A 25,398-nucleotide genomic window follows, 5' to 3' on the forward strand; every position below is an offset into this window, starting at 1 on the left:
ACACCTAAATTTAACCATGCTTTCATCCTCCATATTCCTACTCTTCGGTTTCCTATCCTTCCAAATTCTAATATCCTAGATATATCCGGTGATTGGTTTCAAGCTCGGCTCGTCTTCTCCTAGCCCCTAGTTCTTAGGCTTATTCTATTTCTAATATTGCCAGGTGTCTGGAAGGGAGCGGCAAACTATCGTAGGGCTGATTTTGGAGGTGATGGATGATAGAGGAGGGCATATAGAGGTGCGAGCAGTCAATTAGGTGATGAGAGCCAAACTAGGCCGAATGCGATGAGATGTAACGTCTCTGAAGCGAGAGAGCGCTCTGAGGCAACTATACAGTAGATAAAAGGGTGCTATTCCTAATCAGGTAGGTGCTAGTCCTCAAAAGGAAACGAGTGTGAGTCCATGACCCACATTCACCCTGACGCGGGGTCACGTGTCACACAAACTACTCAGCGATTAAAAATTGGTTCTACTGAGTGGTGTGATGGTTTGATGTTAGACAGGGCGGACCATGAGTCAGGCTGAGCCATGGGAGGATTTTACTTACCCTCGGAGCCAGGGATCCAGTTCGAGAGGTCGTGGGTGTTACGAATGAAAAGCAGAAGGGCTGCAGCAACTAACCAACGTGGCCAAGGATATCTGTAAGCCTCAGGTACCGGTATGGTGGGAGCGCAACGGCGTGAGGGGCAGCTTAGGGGTGCGGACAGCGAAATTGAAGACCCAAAAGGAGCTCAATGGGCTCTCATTAGGTACTCAGTTTCGATATATACATTTCACAAATGGACTACATCTTTTCAACATGGAAACGGATTCGTCGACTTTCGAGAGCAATATTGAAGCACTTGAGATTTGGGCTATGTAAAACAATTCAAATATCTATATCTATGAGCTACTCATACCCGTCTTACTAGCGGGGTTATGAGGACCTCTATCTTTGCCATACTAGGGCTTTGTCAGATTGACCATGCCTGCAGGTAATCCCCACAGTTATTCAACCGGTAGTTGTAGTCCTTATCAGCTTTACCTAGGTGTTTCTAACTATTGCACGGTTAAAGCTGACGGATGGAGGGCATATAGATTTGCGAGTGGCCAATTAGGTGGTGAGAGCCAAACTAGGTAGACTGAGCGATTGTGTAAGGTCTGAGGAGCGAGAGAGAGCTCTGAGGTAGATATATGGCGTAAAAAGCCGCGCTAGTTGATGACGTAGAATTTAGTCGTATGGAGTCTCACTCGCGTTCTCTATTGACCAGTGATATGAGCTCATCTCAATTCTTGTAATCTTCGTCCCTGACGTCGTCTATGTGGCCAGTGTCATCACTAGCAGCATCACTTACGGGACTGTTCTTCCAGCCCGTATTAAGCAGAGTCGGGCTTTCGCAATTGCACCTGACACACCATCGGCATGTCGGCATCCCAGTAGCATCCATGAATCCGGTGATAGTTGCGTCATGCGGATGACTTCGCCTTCACATCGAGGGGCTTGTGGTACATATTTATCAGGCTATGGGGCTAATTTGGCTCGCTACAGTACACAATAGCTGTCACAATTGGGGAACCATTCAACCCATGATGTGTAGATCTCTTATCCGATAGATATGTTAGCGCTTAGCCTACGGTTGTTGTTAGTTTCGCTTCTAACCTTCATTCCGGAGAGGGTATTGGTGAGGAGCGAGACTAAGCTACGCTATATGCTCTAGCCCTAGACAATTAACAGGGTAAGAATGACGTTACGATTCGCAATACCATCTAAGGCTAGCCCCGTCTAAGAGTAGTCTGTGATAGGCTGCGCTCCCTCTCCTGGACTAGACTATCGCTGCGTCTAATTGAGGAATTTTCATGGAATGTCAGAAGGATACCTCACCGACCTCCCTGAGTTCGTCCTGTAGCTTTCCCTAGCCTTATCACCACTGCCATTTCCGTTCTTTTCCTGGCGCCGCTTCAGTCTGCTGGCAACATGATCAAGCTCGCCCGCGGAAGGTAACAGTATGTTCTCGACCTCGGGACCTTCGGTCAGACCTTCGTAGTGCTCAACGCCTCCTATGTCGCCTTTCTCGCTTCGATATTCTCACATTCCGAAGGCCTTGCCCATCCTCATCTTACATTCCCCAACATTGATGTTACTATAATCAGCAAAATTATAGGTGGTGTAATCATTCATTCTAGTATGGATTTCCTTATCTCTCTCATCCTAAGCATTTCCCCGAATCCTCGGAGCCTCTCATAACCTATTTCCCCTACAGACTCATCTTTCCAGTAAGGTTAGTTCGCAATACTTTCGCGTTAGGTATTTAGCTTCGGGTAACACCAACAATATCCTGGATGGTGTTAAGGGCGCTTCGAAAGCCTCGGGTGTCCTTGCAGTATAATGCTAAGACGAAATAATGGGAAAGTACGAAGAATACGCATAAATTTGGACGCTCTTGGGTGACTTTGACTTGGGATACGACCTTTTGTAGTATGAATGATTTTGTGAAATTTCTTGAAATGTCAATGTCTATATGGTGAGGTCAGGAAGTCGTTCCTACCTCTAATGTACTCCTATCTATCGCACTTACCACATTTGCAAGGTCTCCAAGTCGAAGTTCTGGTCTTTAGCCTCCTCCTTAAGACTCTTCCTCTCATTCACATTTCACTGATCCTCGATGTAACATTACGCTTTTACCTCCAATCCGTCATCTAGCATTCCTATCCCCCTAATGCCAAATACGAACGAACTGACTGAGGATAATTTGCGACGGTCCCAGCAATACTCCCCAGACCAGCTGACCGAAGACAATGTGCGTCGCTTCGAGCAAAATTCTCCATACCAAAGACCCTCATATTACGTGTCCTGTCTTCGACACTCGAGCCCTACATATCCAACCTCGCTTTCTTCTCGGCATCGTTTATTCGCGCCAGCTTCAACGCTTGAGCGACTCTCCCACCTGAATACCAAGATCCACTCTTCTCGCCTCTGGGGTCTCCGGCGAACGTCTTCTCTTCCGCAGCATCCTTACCACAGCAACGACACCCTTTCATCGCTTTCCGTACAAGCGCCCGAGTCGGATAAGAGCATACCGCAGGCCCAAGCGTCACCAGGTTCGCATATAAACTACTTTCTCAGGCACCTCCACCGTCCTGGCTCCCCTTCGTCCTTTTCCGCCCAAGCTGGAGCTTCCGAGTCAGATACAAGCTTGGTGCGAGCCCCAACTCCACAATGCCCGGAAACGAACTATATTCTAAAGTTCCACCTTCAATCTGGGCCAGACTCCGACCTTGACGTTGTCCGTATTCTGTCCTGCCCAGCAAGCGCCACCTTTTACGATCTTCACAAGGCACTACAGATCGCCTTTGGGTGGAGAGATTATAATTTGTACAATTTCACCATCGGAGATCCAATATATACAGGAGATGACGCTCAGGCTCCAATTTCTCGGAATTGCAGGCTCCTGACGACGGACTGCAGCACATGCAAGGATAGCCAACCCCCGCCAAAATGTTCGTTTCGAATCTACGCTAGTGGGCTGCAGGATTCTTGGTTCCAAATGGGTTCTTCCTTCCGGGGGAATAATCCGAAGCTAGACACTTCAGCAGATATGGTGCAATTGTTCCACGTCTTCGAAGACCCCAGGAGTCTTGCAGGTTAGTCAAGTGCCGTATTCTTCCATGCTACATTTTCCTCCTCTCAAACATACTAATCACATTTTGACCAATAGTAATGAGCATGGAGTATACACACTTGCACCATACCGGCAGATGGTGGAGGCACCACATGACTCTCCAAGGGATCGCGAGCTTAACAGAGGGAATACGTTGTATGGGTGGTGGTGGACATGAAGTTGTCGAGGGCATAAATTGCCAGGACTAGCGACTGCTTGTCCGGGCTTATCATACAAATAGAAAGACCGAAGTGACGGGTGACGAGCTCTCTCATTCGCCGAAACGTCAAAAGAAGGGTTTTTGAAAAAAGGATGGGAGAATGTGTGGAGTATGGAGGGCATCAATGTGAGGCTGAAAGGGTCCGTTTCACCTTCTGCAATTGAGTGCGTTCTATAGGCTTGCTCTATGGGTGGTAGATTGCAGCTCCGGGATCGTTGACGAAATCGATCACCCTGTTTCGATTTTGTACCGTTAATTTCCTAGACTGTCTTTTGGCTTCTTCCTTACATTTTCTGTGCATGTATTATCATCCGATTTTCCTCGCAAACTTTTGTATTATCCCTCTAATAAGCTTGCAAGCACCCTAATAACTACATATACCTTACATAATTTTCTCTCGATGTAATTAGATAACGCTCACCAACAGCTTCAATATACACTATCTTCGTCCTTGCTTCCAATCTTAATTGCCAAGCGCAGTTCCACCCAAATGATTCTCTGGATACTTATGAGGTAGCTTTGTTGGTGGGATCTGAACGAAGCTTCACGCGTATATGACGTCCTTCGTGTAGCACACGCACCTTGTGTATTTAATCGAAGACTAGGATATTCGCTTACAGTCAACTTGATTGTCGTCGTCATCAAACCAGAAAAAGGCACTAGCATCAGCATCGCGGCCCTTCGACGTCAGCAGCACCCCACACGGCTCTGGATCCAGATAGAAAACTAGCATAGGCCTGGATTACAATTGTCAGTTAAATCACTTCATCAAGCCCACCCCGAATCCCCTGCCCCCACTACCCTGACCCCAGTATCCCAATCCCAATCTCAAGACCGCACACCCACCAACTTCCAGCCTTTCCAGGGTACATCACGATCAAACCACAGACACGCGACTAGAAGATGCCAGAGTTATCGACCACCTTGGCTGATATTAGAGACAGGAAGGAGTGGAAGGAGGTATGAGTGAAGAAGCTGGCGGCGGAGGGGAAACTGGGGAATTTGATGCCGGAAGGTATGTTTTCATGGGGACACGGAACTGAGGAAAGGGGAAGGAAGTGTTGTGTTGAGGATGGGTAGAGGAGTGGAAGGGGGATATCTTCATCAAGCGCGACATACAAGATCGGCCTAAATCAGTTTTATAGATGCCATTTCGCATTTCTGAATCTCATATCGCGTGAGTCAGCTCCCTCAAATCCGCACTGCATACAGCTAATCTTGGTCCCACCCACCACAAATAAGAAAGCTCTACCAAATCCGCCATCCAGATCAAACCTCCTCTCAAAGTAAAATCACCCCAACTCCAACTTTTCCCCGCACCGCTAAACATGCAAAGAAAAAGACAGTCAGTCCACTTGCCTTACCAGAAACGATTACACAGCATCAGTAACACACCCATGACTCGCATCCTTCACAAACCTCGCATACTTAAACAGAGTCCCCTTACTATACTTCAACGGTGGTGCAGTCCATTCCTTTCTCCTCTGTGCCAACTCCTCATCACTAACATTAAAATTCAACTCTCTCGATTCGGCATCAATAGTAATTACATCCCCATCACGAACCAGCCCAAGCGGCCCACCTTCTTGCGCTTCCGGCACAATATGCCCAATCAAGAAGCCATGGCTGCCGCCGCTGAAGCGACCATCCGTTAGCAGCGCGACGTCTTGCCCAAGCCCGGCGCCCATGATGGCAGAACTAGGTTTGAGCATTTCAGGCATGCCCGGGCCGCCCTTTGGGCCTTCGTAACGGATTACGACGACGGTTTTCTCGCCTTTTTGGATTTCTCCGTGCTCGAGCGCGGAAATGAAGTCGTCCTCAGCATCGTAGACTTTTGCTTTTCCGATGAAACGGAGGCCTTCTTTGCCTGTGATTTTGCCGACGCAACCGCCGGGCGCGAGATTGCCTCGCAGAATTTGGATGTGACCGGTTGGCTTAATGGGATTGCTCAAGGGGCGGATGATGTCTTGATCCGCGGGGAAATCTGGTGCGTGCTCGAGGTTTTGCTTTAGGGTTTTGCCGGTGACGGTTATACCACTTCCATCAATGATGCCTTCTGCGAGGAGGAACTTCAATAGAGCTGGGGTTCCGCCAATGTTAAAAATGTCTGCCATGACGTACTTGCCTGAGGGCTTGAGGTCTGCCAAGAAAGGTATCCGGTCGCTTACACGTTGGAAATCGTCGATGGTAAGGTCGATACCGACAGAGTCTGCAATGGCGATGAGATGGAGGACGGCATTTGTCGAGCCTCCAGTGATGTTGACGACAACCATGGCGTTCTCAAAGGCTTGGCGGGTGAGGATGTCTTTTGGTCGGATATCTTCTTTTAGGAGGTTTCTGATTGCTCCACCTGCGGCACGGCATTCTAATTGTTTAGCCTTTGAGTTGGCGGGGTTTGAAGAAGATCCAGGGAGCGTCATGCCCATGACCTCGAGGGCGGTGGCCATGGTGTTGGCGGTGTACATGCCTCCGCAAGCGCCTTGGCCGTTGCAAGCATGCCTGATGATGTCGAACCTCTCTTCTTCGTTGATTTCCCCAGTTATGAATTGACCGTAGGCCTGGAACGCGGACACAATGTCGATTGACTGGTTTCCCAGGGTTTTGGCGCAACCTGGTTGAATTGTGCCGCCGTAGACCATGAGAGAAGGGCGGTTGACACGTCCCATAGCCATGATAACCCCAGGCATGTTCTTGTCGCATCCGGGGATCGAAATATTCGCATCGTACCACTGACCACCCATGACCGTCTCAATCGAGTCGGCAATGAGGTCTCGCGACTGCAGCGAATACCGCATGCCTTTCGTGCCCATGGAAATGCCGTCGCTGACGCCAATGGTGTTGAATTGCATACCGAGCAGCCCCGCCTCCTCCACACCCTGCTTGACCTTGTTGTTCAAGTCTAGCAGGTGCATATTGCAAGGGTTGCCCGTATACCAGATGGACGAGATGCCCACCTGGGCTTTGTTCATGTCGTTCTCGTCCATGCCGGTGGCATACAGCATGGCCTGCGAGGCGCCTTGCGACTTCGGCTGAGTAATAGACTTACTGACTGAGTTCAGCTCATTGTCGGCCTTTATCAAGCGGGTTGTAGAGCTTGACAGTGCTCGTCTGCATAGTATTAGCTTGTAGCACGGGTTATGTGGGGATGCTTTTGAGCGATTGACTTACGCCTGCGGCCATTGCAGGCGCGGCGGGAATTTTACACGACCCAAGGCAGCTCCGAAGCGTGTGAGAGACATGGTCGTGGGCTGCCCGCTCTGTCCAAGTCGCAGCTCGATATTTTATGCCCACCACCGGAGGTTGCGGTGAATCCACCGACAGGAAAGAAGTGCGATGGCTTGGCAGGTTGTTGGCCAATCAGACGACATCGCAGTCAGGTCTGTCCCATCGGAGCCAGAACCTAACCCTATTGTTAAGCCTTCCCCCAGAGCTTTGGGTTCTCTCCTGCCATCGCCAGTACCCAGTACTTTCATCACACGGCTAAGCCAAAGCGCCCCCATAAACATAGTCATACCTCAAGCCACGCTGTCAATTCTCACGAATCTATGTATATCCGTCCCGGCCATAGAGTTTCGAGTTAGTAGCTTAAAAGATATAGTTGACGTAATCCTTCCTCACTTTTATCCGACCAACACTCCCATTAGAAGCAATCTACCGCTGTTCTCGAAGGCAGGATTTCGTTCTTCTCCAAGACTGAGCGGTACCCAAGGATCCTCTTTCTTGGCTTCTTCTACTACTTAAATGGTCACAATGACGGTTTCTGATTGCGTTACAATTTTCGAAATGGTTAATAGAAACTTCATGCCAATTGCCATGAATATTCTGGGCCCGGATGGGAAGTGCGCGGATCCGCCGCCATATGCTCCCGGTGCTACAGCTCACTTCCGCTAGGAATGATTCTGCCCCTACACCTGAAAGGAGTATTCTGCCTGTTCCAGCAATACCTTCTACGGTCGCTCTGGAAGTGCCTTCTACGTCCGCGTTTGAAACAACTACAGTAACCGCTATTGATTGATACATTACAGTTACTGACGTAGACAGTGGTCACTTTGTTCCAGTTGCCATGAATCCACCTGGTCCGGGTGGAAAATGTATCCCTCCGCCACCTTACGTGCCGGTCCTACGAACATCATTCCAGCAATTATCCCTTAACTCGATCCAGGTTCGGCAAGCCTGCCAATTGTCCCCACGTATCTAGACCTCAGCAATGAGTTTCACTGTTTTGGGTCTGCCCGCAACTCCTCAGAGCATTATCGTACCACTGCCAGCAATGGCATCTTCGCACATTCCGGCCCCTCTGTCGCTTGTCCATCCACCCCCACCTCCCTCCCTACCTCTCTCCCTCCCTTCGACAATCCCGTCATCCTTTACCCCTCCTCCCGGCTCACCACTACCTATTTCCGCTCCAAATCCTCAGCCGCTCCACCTCCCCCTCTGCCTCCTCTTCTACTACTACCTACTCTACCTGCCCAACCGTCATCCACACCCCTATTCCAACCCCCACCTCCGCAACCAGTCTACCCCTTGCTCCTGTGCCTACACCCCTACTCCCCCACCTCTCCCTCCAAATACCTACAACCACCATGCCATTCGGCATGCCCATCCCCGCAAATCATGTGCCTCCACTCCCAGTCCCTACATTTACCTTAAGCTTCGGCCACGCACCTCCTCCCAAGGCCATATCCCGTCAATCCAACTACTGTTTCCGCCAATGATTAGGAAATTTGGCCACAATATCCCGCCACCAGTTGAGCCAGTAGATGAAGTGTTTAATGCGCCGAGGCCGATGTCGATGTTTCATGCTAGTCCGCGCCGAAGAGTTGCATGGAGACAGTGAATGTGTTTCCAATGGCCATGAAAATGCATTAGAATAACGTTATATGGCAGAGGGAAGGAGATTGACGTAGTCGGTGGCAAAGTCGGGAGGAGTAGTGCTGGAGATAGGAGTTGGTAAAAAATTTAATTGGGTGCTTATAGTGCTTTGAATTATTGATCTTCCTTGAGCTTCCCGCTGCAATCCTTCCCATAGGAATTCCTCTTCCTTTCCCAACCCCTCCCTCAACTCCCCATGCACATTCCTTTCATCAACTCCTCCTGCGAAGTGTCACCGCTGCTCTAGAACCGAGAAAGTAGGACCTCAATGCCTTCAAGGATGCGGACTCCTACACATCTCTTAAGTTCAATCGCAAAGGTAGTCTTAATCTTACACCGGACCCCACACTGCCATTGCGCACCCCCTCCCGCCTCTCCAGGCATAAGCATCAGCTGTTTACTGTCGAAATCGTGGGGTATATAGCTAAGCTCAGCGCCGTAGTGTCGTAGAATTGCCAAGGCTTCCGAGAATGAGGTGATTGAGATGGCTCGGTCGTCGAATACGCGAAACTTTGAGCTAGAACCATGTCTGGATTGGTGAAGCAGCTTTTCCAAGACCGATGGATATCCCCCCTCCTACTCCCCTAATTCAGGTACAGCGAGGCCTTGTTCTAGCCGTATGAAGTGCTTGACAGTCATGTCCTCCGAAGATCGCAGTTAGTGGTTTTGGCATGTTGGTGGTGAAGGGGAAGTGGAAGTGGAAGTAAGGTGGGAACGAAATTGAGTGAAAGGGAGGTGAAGTGAAAGCGAAGGTGAAGAACTCACCCGTTCGCGTAGCTGGCTAGCTTTTTGAAACTGTCTTAGCATGTTACTGTGAGACATATTTTGAACTATTGCACAACACTAAGATATAGGTGAAAGGTCAGAAGGACTCGCATGCGAGTTAAAGTACTAGCATATAAACGAGATTGTTTAACTATGAGTACTGTTCTATTTGTATGTGGTTTTTGAAGTTGTGAATGAGCCCCTTGCCTTGGGGTACCACCGTTTGATTCTCTAGATGATATGTGCATGACTCCCACACGACGGACTCCAAAGTTCGTGTGCTGTTAGAGGAGGTTTTCGGATGACACCGCAGTAGCATTGATATCAGTACATGATGGATGAAAGGATTGGCGTAGTACGGTCGTGCTAGTTAGAAAGCGGCATCGAGGGCACGAATAGTGTGCCACCATGTGCCTTCATTTGTTTCCATGAAGTGCAAGAGGTCAAGAAAGGAGCTCGAAGGTGATTCAACGCTGTCTAGGAAGTTCAAAACTCGAAAGCGGCTGCCTGACGTCTCCTCGACTACTTCCTCATCCAGAGTGTGGATCCTTGGCAAACAGCCCACCTCACCGTCTTGCTTCAATCAGAGAACAAGGATAATACCAGAGAGGTGAAGTTAATGTATTGGTAATAATAGTTGCAGGAATGCGGGTGGGGTATAATACCAAACACATATATCCAACCTGGTATTGAGAATGACAAAAATTGCGGGCTTAAACCCCACCAAAATCGCCAAAACAGCCTCGCCATGTATGAGATAGGAGAGATAGGACACCGTTTGAACAAAACATCAGAACCGGTCAAGGTAGCTCCTGTTTAGCAGGGGCTTTCGTGGGGCGGAGGAGGAACTATCAGATGTATAATCAAATCTAGAGTATCGTTGATCAACGACACAATCCGCAGTGTTAATCCTCGGGATTCGAAGTAAGCTCAGTCATCCTTCTTCAAGTAATTCACCAAATCCACCATCTCAGCTTGCGACATAGCTGAGCTCATAGCTCGGTATGCTTCGAACAATATCCACAGCGGGAAGATGACCCAAAGCATGTTGAAGAAGGTGAGGTAGAGCCAACTGAAGTGAATTAGCATTTTCCGTTCTCCATTGGTATTTGTACCTTCGGTTGTGTGGGTCTGTGGATCCGGGGTATCGAAAATGGACTGCTGGGAGATTGAAGTGTATTCGGGGATATGTGATGGGGTGAGTGAGTCATGGATGGGTATAACAATTTGTGGGTCGAACTTATTCGATGGAGGACACTGAACAGAAATCCGGAGAAAATGGGCCTCCAAACGTTGATGGCGTGAATAGGGATGACGATGAATAAGGATAGCGAATCGCATATGCTAGCAAATTGGCATATGCGAGCAGGGGCGGATTCGAGAGTGGAACACGTGGAGGACTGAGAAACCATGCAAAGAAAATACGCCCACTTACAGGTACATCCAATTCGAGGTGTCGAGATTTGGCGAGCCCGTCAACCATTCGGGGGCAAAAGTCATGAACCCTAAGCGGTGAACCATGTGTCAGCTGAGCTCGCGTATATCATATCCCATCTTCGTCCCAACGGCACCAGGCGTCGAGGCCTAGACGGAGGGACACGTACCTCCGTATAATTCCCCCGTCGCCAGCAAGCACATCCAAAACCACCTCTTCAGCACGCCCTTCCTTTCCTCCCGTCTTAGCAGCTCACAAATCCAGATGCACATTGGCACCCCGATAAAAACAGTCAGAAGCTCGAGACTGACAACCGTCAAGTCCACGCCTCCCCACCGCTTGTCCGCCTTCGCATACTCCTGCCACAGCCTACTAAACGGGCCTGTACCATAATTGGCACCGTACAAGCGATCTTCGGCCCCGAGCCAGTACACGTCAGGCGGGGTGAGGAGGCGGATGTGGGGATGGTGCCGCGTCGTGACAGAGAAGGAAGTCGGGAGCGAGTAGGACACGAAGAAGCAGTTGTAGAGGAAGGAGCCTTCGAAGACGAGGTGGATTAATGCGTCAAAGAGGTGCCAGACGAACAAGATTCGCGTTTTGATGGTTGCAGTAGAAGGCAGAACCTTGACAGATGTGCCATACGCGCCACCGAGTACAACAGCCACAGCAAGAAGTGAGACTATGGTTGTAGCATCGATTTGCGCTCCCTCACGAGGAATGGGTGGTGGAGGGTGTGCCTTGGAGAAGGCTGAGCCGCGAGCCATTGTTGCACGCGGGCACTAGAACTCGGTAGATACTTGACCGAGCTGCTGCGCGGACAGGCGTCAACGGCGCGTCGGTGGGTGAATGGTTTGGGGAAAGAGCACTGAAGCGAGAAAGTTTGAGGTGGGAGAGAGTCCAATTGTCGTGTCCCAGTTTCTGGAGACCCTGCCACAGTAGGCGGTGTGCGCCAGCAGAACCCGAACACTGGTCACATGGACCCCACGATCGTACGACTTGGGTCATCGGCTTCAATTGCGGCGAAAAGGGTTCTTGCAATGCTATAAATCATACATAGGCGGGGTCTGCACTGTTATTTGGTTTGTTGAATGTTTTCTTTGGCACTGCTAAGTACAGATGAGCCAGCCATATCCATTCCCAAGATCAACCACCCAAACTAATGAAATAGAGAAATACCGTCAACACCACAAGCAAGCCATGAGTACGTGTGCGGAACGGAAAGGGACACCTCGTGAGAGACACTGGCCCTAGGACTGGCAATCTGAAACCACCCATGCAAACTACACGCAACTTCGTCGACTCCACTTGCTCGCATTCTCTGCCGTTCCTACCGGCTATGTACGGGAACAAAGGTTCCTAATAATAAGGAGAACACCAACCACTGGAAAATGCAAAGCACGCCAAACACTTTTCCATCCCACCCATTGGAAGCAAACGAAATGAATGAAAACTGCGCCAAAAAAGAAACCTGAGAAGAGCTGGAGGAAGAATCATTACAACCACTCTATAGAATGAAAAGATCACTAGGAGATAAAGTAAACCGAGGAGTTCCGCCTAACCCTCCCAAACGCCGCCTTAAGACAACATGCAAAGAACCATCCGGGAAATGCAATAAAGGAGGCCATCCCGGAAATGCTAGAAGGAAACGTGACAGCCTCCCGTTGTCCCATGGAAAGTGCCACAGCGAGGAATATCCGTTGGTGAGCACCACTTCACCGTTTCGGACCGCATTGAACAAGACTTGTGAGCGCTCGAGGTGTCCCAGCTCGCCAGGAATCAGGCCTCTCCGCTCCACTTCGTCGTAGATCAAGTCAGGTCGTGACCGTGTAATCGTGACCAAGAAAATTTGTCATATCTGAGCAACTCGCCATCCATCGTCGTTTCTTCGCTCAAACCGCCACTTGCCGCTACACACAGGCCTGGGGGGTGTGCGTTGGCTCTGGGAAAATGCTACCGTGCATGTTGTAGCCATACTTGAAGGGGGAGGTCCTAAGATCTTCGGGGCCTGATCCAGTCATCGGACCGGGAGATGTCGATCGGGATAAAAAGTGGTTTGGGCTTCTGGACGCTGACCTTAGGTCGTTGGCGCCATCAACCAGTTGAGACATGGTAGGAGAAGGGGGACTATTTGATGCAGAAGACTGATTGCTTCCAGATGAACTGTTCAGAATGTACTCCGTCGTCCCATCGGTGTGGGCGGTTTTGGTTGACGGAGTAGTTGCTTTCGGAGAACCCTTACCAGTAGGGGTGCCAAACTGGAACGACAATTAGCATCGGATTAGGCCTTTCCGCCGGAATAAGTTGCACGTACGAAACAAAACTTCTGAATCAACTCATTGTACTCCGCCGATTGAAGGTCCGGTTTCTCCGAAGACAAAGCATCTGGTCGAGTTCCGGGAACAGGAACAGCAGGAATGGACTTCATCGGGGTTGCGTGGTTCTTGTGGAAGTAGCCGTTATGGGCCTTTTCGACGTTGTTGGCTTTGATGCCGCTTCGGTCTCCAAGGGCAGTTTGAGCATTCGACAGGGCAGCAGAGAGGGAAGCACCGAAGTCATAGCGTGTGGAAAAGGCCTGTCCACCAGGGTTCCGGCGAGGAGCTTGGTCCGGGAAGAGGCTTCCTCGTTTACCCTTAGGCTTGAGACGAACTGAAGAACTGGGCGAGTCTCGAATGATACCCCGAGAACCGAACTCGAACTTGGAGTCGAAACCATGGCCGAAGTCGTCATCAAAAGATCCAGCTGGCATAGAACGAGGTCGTGGGGCGGGGGGAGAGTGTCTGCTTCGTGGGATGACGCCCAAGGTACCAGTACCAGGTCCCTTTCCCTTCTGGTTAGTTTTCTTGATGAAATCAACTTGATAATTCATAGACCCATTGTTGTCCCAGTACTCTTGTCCGTTGACATTATATCGCACACAAAGAAGCAGCGTCTTCGATGCCAAGTTTGCCTGGTCAGCCAGTTTGATGTTGAAGTTGAACCGATCGTATCCATCGTTCGTCTGCTTCTTCCGAACGTCCTGATTGAACTCAGCAACGACTTCTGAGGTTGTCTTCCAGTAGTCGAGAGTAAAGCGAGCCACGACAAGCTTGTGGAAGGCAAGGTTGGCAACAGCAACGTTGCCCACTAATGTCTTATGATCTGACGCCAGGAAGATTCGGTCCACTCTAACCGGCATAGTCTTCCGCTCAAAGGTGTCGGACGGGAAGTTAGCAAGTTTGATTTCCCACTCAGGAACACTTGGCTTGTAGCCCTCATCGTAGCCAAAGGGATACTCAGACTCGCTGTCATAAGTCTCCACTGGAGAAGATCCAGCACTGACGGCGATAGGACGATCAACCTGGAGGAAGTGCCGCACCTGCTCAATATCTTCGTTGAAGTGGACGGCCTTAGAGTACGTTGGAGTTCCAGGCATGCTCGAAGGCCTTCGACGAGACGAGGGCCGAAGGGCAGGCTTCACCAACTCACCAGACTTCTTGCGGAGAAGAGGCGGTTTTATCCGCAGCTCGTCATCCTCGACATCGCTGCCTTCAGAAGAACTGATGAGTGGCTCAGTGTGAAGTGGTGTCACAGCATGTTTAGACAGGGTTATCTCACTCGAGGACCGAGAGTGAGATATCTTCCGTGCCTCCGCCGAGAGCGACCGAGCAAGTGGGACGGGAGGTGTCGAGGTCGCTGTGTTGGCTGGGGTGTCCGAAGTGCCATCACGGTTGGGTGAATGTCCCCTCTTGACATCGATGTGTTGCAGTGCTTCCTGGAGCTCTTTTAGGTTGCCGAGATCACGACCCCGCTCTTCGTCGTCGTCTGAGGAATCAGGGGGCGTTGTGATGGCACCTGACGGAATCAGAAGATTGTTCACAGGGGGAGGAGACTGGCGGAGGCTACCATTTGTAGACGGGCCAGAGCCTGGGCGAGCTTCCGAAGAAGTTATTACGTTGCTGGTCGGGGGCTGTCCATTTGCGGTCGTGTTGCTGGCCGTGGAGATGGAGGGCGAGCGACGGTGCTTATTCAAGTACGAAGTGGAGGAGACGGAGCGAGGCAGCGCCGGTCTCTGGAAGTGGGCCGGCGAGAGCGGGTACTGCTCGCTATAGGAATGGTTGCGACTGATGATAGGGCTGTTTGGCTTCGAGGTTGCAGGGGAGCGCTGGGTGGGTGGAGTGTAAGGCATTCGGTCGACTTTGTAGGGTCGAGGAAGCGGATCGAATGGACAGTGGTTGGTTGCTGGTCAACGGGTCCAGGGCATTACAAAGGAGGGTATTAAGAGAGAGGGGGGGGGTTCTGCGGGGTGGCAGTCAGTTGGGGTGCTCAGTACAGTGTGTTGTGCGGGGGGGGGGTTAGAGGCGTAGACGGGGCAAGATAAGGGCGATGGCGAAATGGCGAGATGGCGAAATGGCGAAGGTATCTGACTCAATCACGCATTGGCGATGGCTGACTGAAGCAAACTCACAGAAAATAACGTGAGGGAGCTGCTCCGAGGGAGCTTGGCTCGAGGGCACTCGTAGGTGAAGGGTCGCGAGGCCGTCGGTCTTTCACAGCTAGTCAAAGCTGTGACGTCGAGGTTCTGCGGACACACAAGGCTCGTGAGGGACTGGCGAGCAGTCGGGCAGACAATGGTGAAGGAAAGTCTGAGGGAAGGCGAGGCCGGCGGCTTCCGTAGATACAGAAGGGGCTCTCTGCTGCTCCCGGGTGAGGCAGGTGGACTGATACTGATATGCACCGTCGAGGCTGCCGGGTGGTGGTTGATAAGCACGCCTGAGGGCCGTTGATGTCGAGTCCGACTCAATGGCAACGGGCAGGGCGTGTATATAGAAGGGGAGGCTGGCCACGGCCTGTTAATTGTTGGAGGGAGGAGGAGTAATTGTGTTGGGAGGACAGGGCGGCGACTATTGGGACGGCCGAGCAGCGCTTTTGGGATGCTCAGCGAGCCGGGATGGTCGATAAAGTCGATGGACGCCTGGGCTGCACGTCCCCACCACAGCAACCAAAGCCTGCTGCACCAATGCAGAAGCGAATTAATGGCTTGACCGGCTTGCAGCAGTGATCCACCCCAACAGGCCGGGATCGCAACCAAGGATTTGCGCGCAGCGAACGCAGACGCGGGCCAAGCGGCAGCAACCGGCTCTGGGCAGACTGGCACACTGACACGCAGGTGGGGACGGGTGACAAAGGGTGGAGGTGGAGAGCAAACGGTACGCAGGTAATCAATCAATTGAATCAGCACCGCGGCCGCCGACGGAGCTGGAGGAGCAAGGAGCAGGTCGAGCCCAAGTACAGCAGAGAACCTTCTTCTACTTTGCCTCCCGGGGGGGGGGGGCGTCGCGGGCATTACTCTTATGTCTATCTCTCATGCCAGACTGGCCAAATGTCCTGACCGCAGCAGAACCGCCGCGACTCGAAACAGTGGAACAAAGCTCAGCAACATTCCATCCATCAGCAGCGCAATCCTGCTGCTCTGGCGGGTGCGCAGCGGACCCAAAGACCATGGCATGACCGCGAAGCCAGTATCAATTCCCCATCGGCTGACATATACGAGCTGTTGCGATAAGATTATTCAACCTCCATACCTGCTGCAGTTGGGCAGATTGCAGGCGGGGCTACTTGCGGCGAGTGAGAGCGGAAGTCACAAAAACTGTTACTTTTTGCAGCCGTTGCATGGGCGTGATGGGCTGCTTGCGAACAGGAGAGATTCCAAGATGCGAAGCCACCCACGGGCTGCGGCGCCCGCCCACACACGACGCTCAATGCGGCCACGCCAAGCCGCCTGAAGAATGACATCATGAGCGCGGCCACCTGCCACGCCGAGCTTCAATTCATCCACCGGCGTGCGCGCGCTCGAACGACAAAAATTTTCTCTGTGAATGTTTCGCAATGTGGCCAGTCGAGCAGCATTGGCGCGGATGTGTGTCTGAGAAGGTGAGGGCGAGGGTGAGGACGATAAGGATGCGGCGCTGCGCTCCTTTGTGGTCGCCTCCCTCAGAAAATTTCCCCTCCTCCCGCTGCTAAACTTGGCGAACGGTGGCGAGAAATCGGGACAAGATCGTCGTTGCGCAAAAAGGCGGTCGGTGAACAGTCCAATTAGATGTCTGTGGCTCGAGCGCGCTAACTTGTATCCCTGCCGACCGTTCTCGCCTCTTGTGGATGCTCCAAGCGAGCAGTCAAACCATCCAAGCGAACCGTCGCACGGCGCCCTCGACAACTAATAGTCTAGCCTCACCTCCGCGACCAGGCCCGTTTTAAGCCAACTCGTCCTGTACACGTCGGTGCTCCCGTGCTGTTTGTTGCTGTGGAGTGCGGAGAAGACAGCGCGGTGGCGGCTCCCCTTCTTGCGCGTCTTGAAATGAGTTGCTCCCGGCCTGCGTCGAGACATGAAACTCGGCACCCGGCCTGTGGGTGCATACTAACGCTGACAACTCCGCCGTGTCCGCGATGCTCGGCAGCCTAGCAGTGCGGACACAGTCTCCTCTCCGTTATTGGTTCCAGATCCCAGGTGTTGTGCAGTGTGAGGGGCTTCACTACATTTCCCCGCATTATGTATCAATTGCAGGACATGCCCACTGCTGCATGTAACTCATGACTCCCGACACGCGAATGCTAGCTCAGTGTCTGAGGTGGACAGACGTCTCAACACTTGAAGCTCGTCTCTAGGCCGTTGCGGACCCCCGTTTTGGAGGATAATGCCAACCTGCTCGCCGCACAGATTGCGCGCGGCTACCTGCAGTCGTATCTCTGATGATGGGCTGATGAGGTGCGGGATGTTTCGAGTCCTCCGCGTGTAGTGGCTGAACCTAAATTTATTTTCACCAACCTCAGGTGAGCCTGACTGCGACGCCCGCCTGCCTTTGAAAAGGGTCTTTATCACAACGGTTTGCTACGATTTGTCGACGGCCTTGATAATCTCGATTTCATGCAACATCGCGTCGAAACATAGTCACGGAGGATGCGGCAGCTACTCAATGTGCCTCGAAGTTCTTCCAGACCGACTTCTCAAATTCCCATGCCCGAAATGGATTCGTCCATCTTGCCTGGCGTCTTGAAACACCTTTACGAGCCTCTCGTGCTTCGCCGCGCGACTTGCTAACGGCATCAAGGACTTTCCGCCAAGATTTTGAATGCGAAACTGGGGTGTTCTGTCGGACTTTCCCACGCGGTCCAAGCGTGCTGCATGTCTCCACTTTGCACTGCAGCCAGACGCTTTTCTTCCGGCAGAATGGCGGTGCTTCAGCCACTGATATGGGACGGATGCCATGTCAGCCTCACCGCCCGCCTGCTTTAGCTAGACTACCATCTCGACGCTACCGATCTCTTTTTGGAGGGGCGATCGTGATGAGGATGATCTTACCAGCCTCGGCCAAGAAACCCAGCGAGAGACATGAGGCTAACGGCCATCGCGACCCACAAAGCTGCAGCGAAGACGACGCGGCTGAGGGGTGCATGTACCGGAGCGGTATCAAGGGCTTCTCATTCAATACGGCGTCAAGGAGCAATATTACTTTCGCCCTCTCATGCTTCTCTGCAGCACCCACAACCTTAGACGTCATTACATGAACTGCCTTGACGTAGTACAGACAAGCTCAGCCAAAAAGGGCTTAATTCAAGCCACCCCGGATTAATGCAGCTCCTCAAAGCAACCCATCTCTCTCCAGAGTACACGCGGACTACGGCCGCTCAAGATACGGTGACCTGGGCTGCTCGTCGTGTGACTTTGGACCCGCTAGACTCTGTGAGTGGTAAAATCATGACATTCTCGGAAGTTCTGCGGAAAGCAGGAATCGCATCAGGTTATTTCCTCTCGACAATGGTAATTGCCATGACTAGAGCATCTTCTGACGATGTATCCCCAGCAAGTAGTGGGCAAGCATTGCCTGCTGCAAACCTCGGAACCACTGCATCCGTGCGACGGCGAGCAGTCAATTTGCATCGTGCGCTGAATTTAATGTCTCGTGTGTTCGTCGAATCGTGTGCCTTCCACATAACTGTCCAAGCGAATGCACGCCGCGAGTCCGAATCGGGCTGGCGCAAAGGCCATGGTTCACAACCACTTTGCGGGGTATACAGGCCCAAGTCGTTCCGGATGCGATGCCTCCCTCACCAGCTCACAACCTGTTGAGATTACCTCCTCTCTCTCCCTCGTTGTCCTCAGATCAGATGACCACCTTGCTCGTCAGCCGTGCTGCACGCTGGATATTCAAACAATCGCGTCGTTTAGTTGTCACCGCTCAACCAGCAAGGCGCCCGTCATGAGGGATGCCCAAGGGGTGAGTACAACACCAAAGAATCTCTCAAAATCCTGTTTTTGAGGCACCATTTCTGCACGTGTGGCGCCACCACAGCCCTGCGACAAGGCACAATTCCTGGGGAGGACTCAATTGATCCCTTCCAACGAGCTTGTCCGATTCCGCAATTCTTGTTTCGATCTCACTCTGATGCAGGCACCAAGCGGCACAGGCTAGGTGAGGAAATTGGATTCAGACGACTGAGCCGCAGCAGAAGCAAGTAAATGCCAGGTTGCGTGATAGCAATTTTCTGGAAACAGAGGATTCGACAGCGCCTCGTAGTGTCACACTGGCATGTTTCAATTTCATCGACTTCACTTTGGAGCGTCCTAATCACACACTTCTCTCAGGAGCGAACTACAAAAAGACTATAGGATAATTCTCACAGACTCCCCCGATTCGTACTTTCGCATCTCCACATCCATAGTAATCCTGCACCTTGCATTGATCAATCTTCAAAAACTGCAATAATATCATGGTGCACCATTTCAGATCGCGATAGATGATGTCAGTGGGGATGCATTCTTGATTTGGCTGGCAAAAGGAAATACTTCTATGCACGGAACCCGCGCAAAAGAATTGTTGGACGGTTGGTCACCGTTGTTCGGAGTCTTCTGTCAGCCCATTTCCGCGGGATCGGACGCCGCCTTCGTGCGCCCTTGGAGCGCCTTTTCTCAACGCCCTCCACGTCTGGCACACCGCTCCTCAAAGCCAAACAAGCAAAGATAAGGCTTCGACTTCAAAGTTTGCTAACGAGGAATTCGCTCGGGAGGGACTGCAGAGGCTTCGGAATTAGCTCAGCACTGTGTCCATAATCGACAGAGCCGTCAAAAGCCCGCGTGCGGTTTAATGGTCTTGCCTCCCACATCCCGCCTAAAACGGTAACAAGTAGACAACAATTCTTGAAGAATGGTCAGCGACAAGATTCTTGTATAGCATTGTAGAATCCAGAGGTATGATCAACCCGAATTACAAACCCCACGTCCTGCCTACGTACTACTATTACAACAACATCATGGCCTTCCTTTGGCTCCAACCCGTGGATATCCCTTCCGACATGTCAGTGTTAAACGCCAACGCCTAGGCGGCCTTTAACGTCCTCTGAAAGCGTCGATATTTTGAACGACGGAGTACAAGCTCTTTCAACGGGACGCTACCAAATCCGGAACACGATTGTCCGATCTGTGGCCACTGAGTTTCTGCTACCAATAATCAATTTTGAAGAAACTGACGGTTAAGAGTACGACTGATCTACCGCACAATCTTGGATCCAATGAGTTCCTGGGCGCACGAGAACGACCATAACACTAGAGAGGTTTGGCACGGCCCTTCGTCCTACAACATACTTTTTTTTTCCGGGCCAACTAGGCTTCTTCAAGTGTCGCACTGCACTTGGTGCGCTACTCATGGCACGTTTCACCCTTGCAACATTATTGAACAGCAATTCAGAAATTTTGGTTCCCAATAGCGCTTCCTCCTGTACCATTACCGGCGCGACAATGCTTTATGCACAGCTTTGCGCACGAAAAGTCTTTCTTCGACCCAGAGAAACTTCACAACATCTCCTCCCCAGAGCCACTACCAGGATATAATTAACAATAGATAGACACCTAACGCACAAGCCCAACTTGTACAGACCCAAACTTCAGAGGTCGACCCCATCCTCTCCATCTTGCGAGTTTAACCCATCCCAGCAATCCGATATTTAGCAAGCACCACTAGTCAATCACCACGACCCCTCCCATCTCCATCAACAGAATTCATGACATCAGGCCACATGAATAGCATCATCTCGCCGCTCTCATTGAAATAGAACGTTCACCAAACGACTCGATCTCATAGACGCAGGAAGGTAGCCAAACTTTCCGTTTAACAACGTGGCTGCAGATCAAATTGGAATGTCATCAACGGGGCCTGGGGTTCGCGGCTGCGATGCTGTGTAACACATCCATAAGTACGGGTCTGATAAGGCTACCTGTCATGAGTTGACAACACGAATCAAACACGAGCGAGATGCAGATGCAGGATAAAGGAGCTGTGTATCTGGGAACAGTTTGTAAACTTGGAGTAGTGATGGCAGCGACATCGCTGGCACACATGGGAGAGATATTGTCGCTGGTTGGTGTCGAAACTTGTTTGCATTTCTCTCCTCTACAGTATGCTCCTCGGAGAAATTCATATCATGATATCTGTGCGGTGCAGTGCAGTGCAGCGTAGTTGCAGATAAAGAGGGCTGAATATCATTATTCCTCACGCCATCACCTCATACTCCCACATCAGGAACTCGGTCATTCATACGGTTGACAGAAAGTGAAAGTTTATCCTATCTCCACCTCTTTTCGCGGCTCACCGTTATTGCATCCTGGGCATTAAATACGGCGCTTCTATCCATCCACTGGATCCTCGCAATTCGCAATTCGCAATTTTCCGTACTTCTCCCAAGCCTGTTCTCGGTGGAACGCACAAATCTCAGCACTGCATGGATGGGACAAACTCGCTAATTGGCCTCCAATGTTGTCACCCCCTTGCACACTGCAAGCTGCATGCAGTATGGTGGGACATGCATGGTATACAGACAAGGGTGAGTCTCAACAAATCCGGCTTATCCCAAAGAAAAAACGAGAGTGCGTTCGGCAGTGGCATGTTCGGCATGAGGTTCAGGGGTATAATGTCGGGCCGAGAGACCTCATCAAAGTATGTCTAATCACCGATTCGAACAATATTTGTGTACATAAGTCAGATTTGGATCACGAACACGACAGTCGTACTTCCGACAACAAGTATGCACAGAAAAGAGCGGAGGACGCGCATTGATGGATGCCGACAATGAGATGAGAGGCGGAGTGGACTGGACAGAGAGATAGGAAAAGGACGGAATACTGTATCAAGAGTTATCAGCGCCAGAGATACGGTCCATTAAGGCACGATACAGTGCTCTGCAGCATAGATGTCGTGTCGACCTCCGTATTGGAGAGTGAGTACGGCGTTCGGAGATTTGATGTACCCTCATTCTGGGGCAGCGGTGCTGCTTTGGGATGAACGACCGCATCGTTTTCGTCTGTCGTGACATGGTATCATTCTTTGTTTTGAAGGCGCCAGATCTGGAGAGGATTTCTTGAGCTTTGACAATTAGGCTTTGAGGCTTGAGGCTGAGGCTCGTTCGCCGCTCGCTTGACCGGCCAAATTAAACCCGACCGTGACACAGACGGGAATTTTTATAAAAAAAAAATAATATTTATCGACCACACCACAAATGGGAGAAAATCTTTGGAAAAAAAAGTTGAACGCAGTACCTTGCCACATCTTACCTTCCACGCCCCCCCTCAAGCCAGGAAGACCCTGGTCTTCTTCCCCCGCAAACCCAAATAAACGGCGGACGCGGCAAACTCTATGGCACCATATCACGTCGTTCTCTCTCTCTAGTTCTCCCCTTAGTCGCGTTGTGTGTCGCCGCTTCCTCTCACAGGAGTAAGCTTGTAAGCTTGAAAGCTTGAAAGCCTCAACAGAAGTGAGGACATGGGGGAAGTGGAGCGAACCAGTGGCGCTTAGGTTCGGCTTTAACGTCGCTAATGCACGTCTGCTTTTAGCAACATGTCTGGGATGCAAGCCTCAAACTCAGATGCAGCTAATCAGCGTGTTGGCGTCTCAACGCAAGAGCCCTGGCTTGATGTGATGTGCTAGTCAGACAAAGAAGAGTAGAGATATCGGGGGAGGGCGCGCGTTGTTGTGAGGCTGAAGTTTGTGTCTAGTGAGATATGTGGACAGAAATGGAAGCGGTGAGGTTGGGTGCTGGTCTCGTGTGGGGTGTTTTTGATATCTTACATACAGACAAACGAGTTCAATGTCTCACAAGTTCCGTGGCTTGTCTATCTCCGCGCTTCATGTGCGAAACATTGAATCTCGAGATGACGGCCCAACACCAACCGATACCAATCCCTCTTCACCACCCAGATCAACCTTCACCCCTCAGCGCCTCTCACCTTCCAAGATAACCACTTCCCCGTCCCTCCGGTCTAATTGGCTTCATGCCGCATACCCGTTATCAGCCTCCGCGGCATCCAGGGCCCAACAACTCCGCACCCTCGAAGCAGCGTTAGGTCTGCCTCATCCATTCTTCGATTTTCGAGATGGAGGTGAGACTCTTCTTTCTATTTGCTGCTAGCCCCCTTGTTCCCTTGCCCGCGCTGTGGCAAGTCTATCTGCGGGCCGGTAGATACTATCTCGCTTTCATCATAGGCGCAACAATTAGGCATCTAGTCCCGGTAGGGGGTAGAATACATTCCGGGCGGTTAGTTGTGGTCGAGAACTCGTAATATGCCGGAGTGAGTGTTGATTGACTGGTGGCGAGGGCAGACTTCAACCTTTGGTTGCATGTCGTGTCGACGACATCGGAGGAAGGTGCAGTGGTGGGCATGAATAGAAACGCGAGGAGACTAGGGTTACCGTGGCCATGCAAATTAATGCCATGTGAAACATGTCGGGTGGGCTCGTGTTAACTTTCAGCAGACAGAGACCCTGCTTTAACTCCAGATCTTCACAAGAAGGTCTGAGACCTCAATGGCTACCATCGAGGTACTCAGGGTCTCTAGCTTGCAGTCCACCTCCGCTCTGACGGGCGATGATCAAGGGTCTAGGTACAGTGCAATGCATTTCCTCTGATAGACTATCAGCCCACAGCGGCTCGCGTTTGATGATCATCATGCTGCTGCAAAGGAGCGGTCGAGGAGAGCGCGGAGAGCCGCGCTAAGAAACTCAACTAGACCATGGTGAATTTTAAGATGACCTGATGCATCGGAGAAAATTCCTTGAAACGTTAAAGAGACCCAGAGCCTGTGGCGAGTGAGCGATGGAGATGCATAAGCGAACGGTGGGTAAGTCTGGAGAACAGTGGAGCTTTTTTGTACTCTGTCTGGAGTGCGTGGTCCGATGCGAGATCTAGACAAAGCCCTTTGTGCTTGAGGCTTGAGCAAAGATGGAACAGAGAGGGAGACGGGAGGGGAGTGGGTTGTCGAGAGAGAGGCTCGACAAAGTCCGCGCTGCTTGCTTGCCGCTGCGTTGCATTGCCACAGACCTTGCTCTTCATGACGAGTGGTTGAATTTTAGGGTACGAATCACGTCGCATTTGGGTCGAGAGGCGCACCCTTGAGGTAAAAGGTATCCACTTTCTGCTGCTCTTTTTCTGAAAAAGGATGTGGGCGGGAAGTTGCATGGGCCTTGGTAGCTGTTGTTGGCTGCTTCCCGGCTCATCCAGCAGAGGCGTCAGTATCAAAATGCAGCCAACTGCTTTGAGTTTCTGAGAGATGAAAACAGATTGATGTATGAGTAGCATAGCAGAGGATAGATGAATGAGATGACAGGAGGGAACCTTGAGGTAACATTTTAGCTTACTTAATGTATATGTTACGGCTCCATTTCCCCACCTTGAGGACCATTGACACCTCCACAAGTTCTCCACGACATCAACACCTCCCCGCTCATCTTCCTCATCGAAACCCTTCAGCCACCACGATGCTCGCAGTTCTCACTCAAAGACTAGCTAAAGCAGTTACCGTTGGCGTGACCGTCGGAGCCGACGTCTCGGGAGGGTGGTTCCAATCACAAGGGTGATATTTTCCAGGCCAAGGAGTAGGTTTAAACAGCGCCGAACACTGCGTGAAATTATTAAATTTCCTCTTTACACGCAGCATTACAGTTCGAATTTTCAAGGAAAGCATGAGGAAGTGCTGGGAAAATGCAAATGCGAAGGAGTCGACAACTCACTGATCTGGTTGGGTATGGACAACCACCTTCTGCAAGGGTCCAGCAGATCCAGGAATGATTTTCTTCGAAATTGCAAGACTATTCTCATCATCAGCAGCTATCCATTACCTTCGGTAGCATTCTGATGTGCTTCTGTTTTCATATTTCTTCACAAATATCCAAATTCAATTCTTCAAGTACCACTCTTTTCATTTTCATCAGTCACAAAGAATGTCTTCAAAACTCACCTGAACCGCATCGGTCGCCCAACATGGATATCCGACAACCGAAGCTGGTTGACAGTCACAAGGCTTTTGGAAGATCGGGATAGGCTCCGAATGTGGATGGGCCCCTCTCCTTGTACTTGTCGAATTAGTTCTATTCACTGTGAACCAAGTGGTAGGGATTGACGGAGGAGCGGTTGTTGGAATGTTAAGAGACGTAGAAATAGCAATGGGA

General features: G+C 51.1%; 6 protein-coding genes across 6 annotated transcripts; 2 read left to right on the forward strand and 4 right to left on the reverse strand.

Moving 5' to 3' along the window:
* Positions 1-16: 16 nt before the first annotated feature.
* BDR25DRAFT_347851 (uncharacterized protein) lies at positions 17-5,148 on the forward strand (the record flags this gene model as incomplete). The annotated part of the gene is made up of 30 exons (XM_033694326.1): positions 17-47; positions 104-111; positions 164-190; positions 223-297; positions 376-476; positions 521-578; positions 635-858; positions 912-974; positions 1,078-1,116; positions 1,215-1,274; positions 1,310-1,445; positions 1,477-1,527; positions 1,578-1,661; positions 1,757-1,843; positions 1,897-1,941; positions 1,985-2,162; positions 2,215-2,351; positions 2,398-2,486; positions 2,512-2,671; positions 2,724-3,578; positions 3,604-3,794; positions 3,819-3,856; positions 3,905-4,026; positions 4,056-4,191; positions 4,286-4,371; positions 4,401-4,426; positions 4,459-4,544; positions 4,614-4,769; positions 4,826-4,934; positions 4,968-5,148. 30 exons carry the CDS (start codon positions 17-19, stop codon positions 5,146-5,148), a joined length of 3,639 nt encoding a protein of 1,212 aa, XP_033554338.1.
* BDR25DRAFT_249504 (dihydroxy-acid dehydratase) lies at positions 5,019-7,159 on the reverse strand. The gene is made up of 2 exons (XM_033686021.1): positions 7,027-7,159; positions 5,019-6,966 (listed from the first exon to the last, which is right to left on the reverse strand). Exons 1-2 carry the CDS (start codon positions 7,095-7,097, stop codon positions 5,232-5,234), a joined length of 1,806 nt encoding a protein of 601 aa, XP_033554339.1. The 5' UTR covers positions 7,098-7,159; the 3' UTR covers positions 5,019-5,231.
* A 32-nt stretch (positions 7,160-7,191) lies between these two features.
* BDR25DRAFT_347853 (uncharacterized protein) lies at positions 7,192-8,695 on the forward strand (the record flags this gene model as incomplete). The annotated part of the gene is made up of 6 exons (XM_033694327.1): positions 7,192-7,434; positions 7,503-7,614; positions 7,699-7,833; positions 7,884-8,020; positions 8,057-8,489; positions 8,535-8,695. The coding sequence occupies 6 exons, from the start codon at positions 7,192-7,194 to the stop codon at positions 8,693-8,695; spliced, it is 1,221 nt and encodes a 406-aa protein (XP_033554340.1).
* A 1,429-nt stretch (positions 8,696-10,124) lies between these two features.
* BDR25DRAFT_274683 (Emopamil-binding protein) lies at positions 10,125-11,808 on the reverse strand. Its single transcript, XM_033687426.1, has 3 exons — positions 11,100-11,808; positions 10,931-11,000; positions 10,125-10,567 (listed from the first exon to the last, which is right to left on the reverse strand). Exons 1-3 carry the CDS (start codon positions 11,692-11,694, stop codon positions 10,426-10,428), a joined length of 807 nt encoding a protein of 268 aa, XP_033554341.1. The 5' UTR covers positions 11,695-11,808; the 3' UTR covers positions 10,125-10,425.
* Positions 11,809-12,786: 978 nt separating this feature from the next.
* On the reverse strand, positions 12,787-15,254 carry BDR25DRAFT_1493 (protein phosphatase regulator). The gene is made up of 2 exons (XM_033683905.1): positions 13,242-15,254; positions 12,787-13,185 (listed from the first exon to the last, which is right to left on the reverse strand). Exons 1-2 carry the CDS (start codon positions 15,093-15,095, stop codon positions 12,838-12,840), a joined length of 2,202 nt encoding a protein of 733 aa, XP_033554342.1. The 5' UTR covers positions 15,096-15,254; the 3' UTR covers positions 12,787-12,837.
* A 1-nt stretch (position 15,255) lies between these two features.
* Positions 15,256-16,364, reverse strand: BDR25DRAFT_1524 (uncharacterized protein). Its single transcript, XM_033683914.1, has one exon. The coding sequence runs from the start codon at positions 16,251-16,253 to the stop codon at positions 15,339-15,341; it is 915 nt and encodes a 304-aa protein (XP_033554343.1). The 5' UTR covers positions 16,254-16,364; the 3' UTR covers positions 15,256-15,338.
* Between the last annotated feature and the right edge of the window lie 9,034 nt (positions 16,365-25,398).

Source organism: Lindgomyces ingoldianus, assembly GCF_010093535.1.
Source record: "Lindgomyces ingoldianus strain ATCC 200398 unplaced genomic scaffold BDR25scaffold_1, whole genome shotgun sequence".
NCBI classification, from domain to species: domain Eukaryota; kingdom Fungi; phylum Ascomycota; class Dothideomycetes; order Pleosporales; family Lindgomycetaceae; genus Lindgomyces; species Lindgomyces ingoldianus.

Bases quoted from the DNA above. Each gene is read 5' to 3' on its own strand.
- BDR25DRAFT_249504 (XM_033686021.1), bottom strand. From the start codon at position 7,097: ATGTCTCTCACACGCTTCGGAGCTGCCTTGGGTCGTGTAAAATTCCCG. The intron at 6,967-7,026 runs GTAAGTCAATCG...AATACTATGCAG, and splicing joins CGCCTGCAATGGCCGCAGGC to ACGAGCACTGTCAAGCTCTA.
- BDR25DRAFT_274683 (XM_033687426.1), bottom strand. From the start codon at position 11,694: ATGGCTCGCGGCTCAGCCTTCTCCAAGGCACACCCTCCACCACCCATT. The intron at 11,001-11,099 runs GTACGTGTCCCT...TTCACCGCTTAG, and splicing joins GACGGGGGAATTATACGGAG to GGTTCATGACTTTTGCCCCC. The intron at 10,568-10,930 runs GTAAGTGGGCGT...AATTCACTTCAG, and splicing joins ACCTCGAATTGGATGTACCT to TTGGCTCTACCTCACCTTCT.
- BDR25DRAFT_1493 (XM_033683905.1), bottom strand. From the start codon at position 15,095: ATGCCTTACACTCCACCCACCCAGCGCTCCCCTGCAACCTCGAAGCCA. The intron at 13,186-13,241 runs GTACGTGCAACT...TTGTCGTTCCAG, and splicing joins TGATTCAGAAGTTTTGTTTC to TTTGGCACCCCTACTGGTAA.
- BDR25DRAFT_1524 (XM_033683914.1), bottom strand. From the start codon at position 16,253: ATGCCCGCGACGCCCCCCCCCCCCGGGAGGCAAAGTAGAAGAAGGTTC.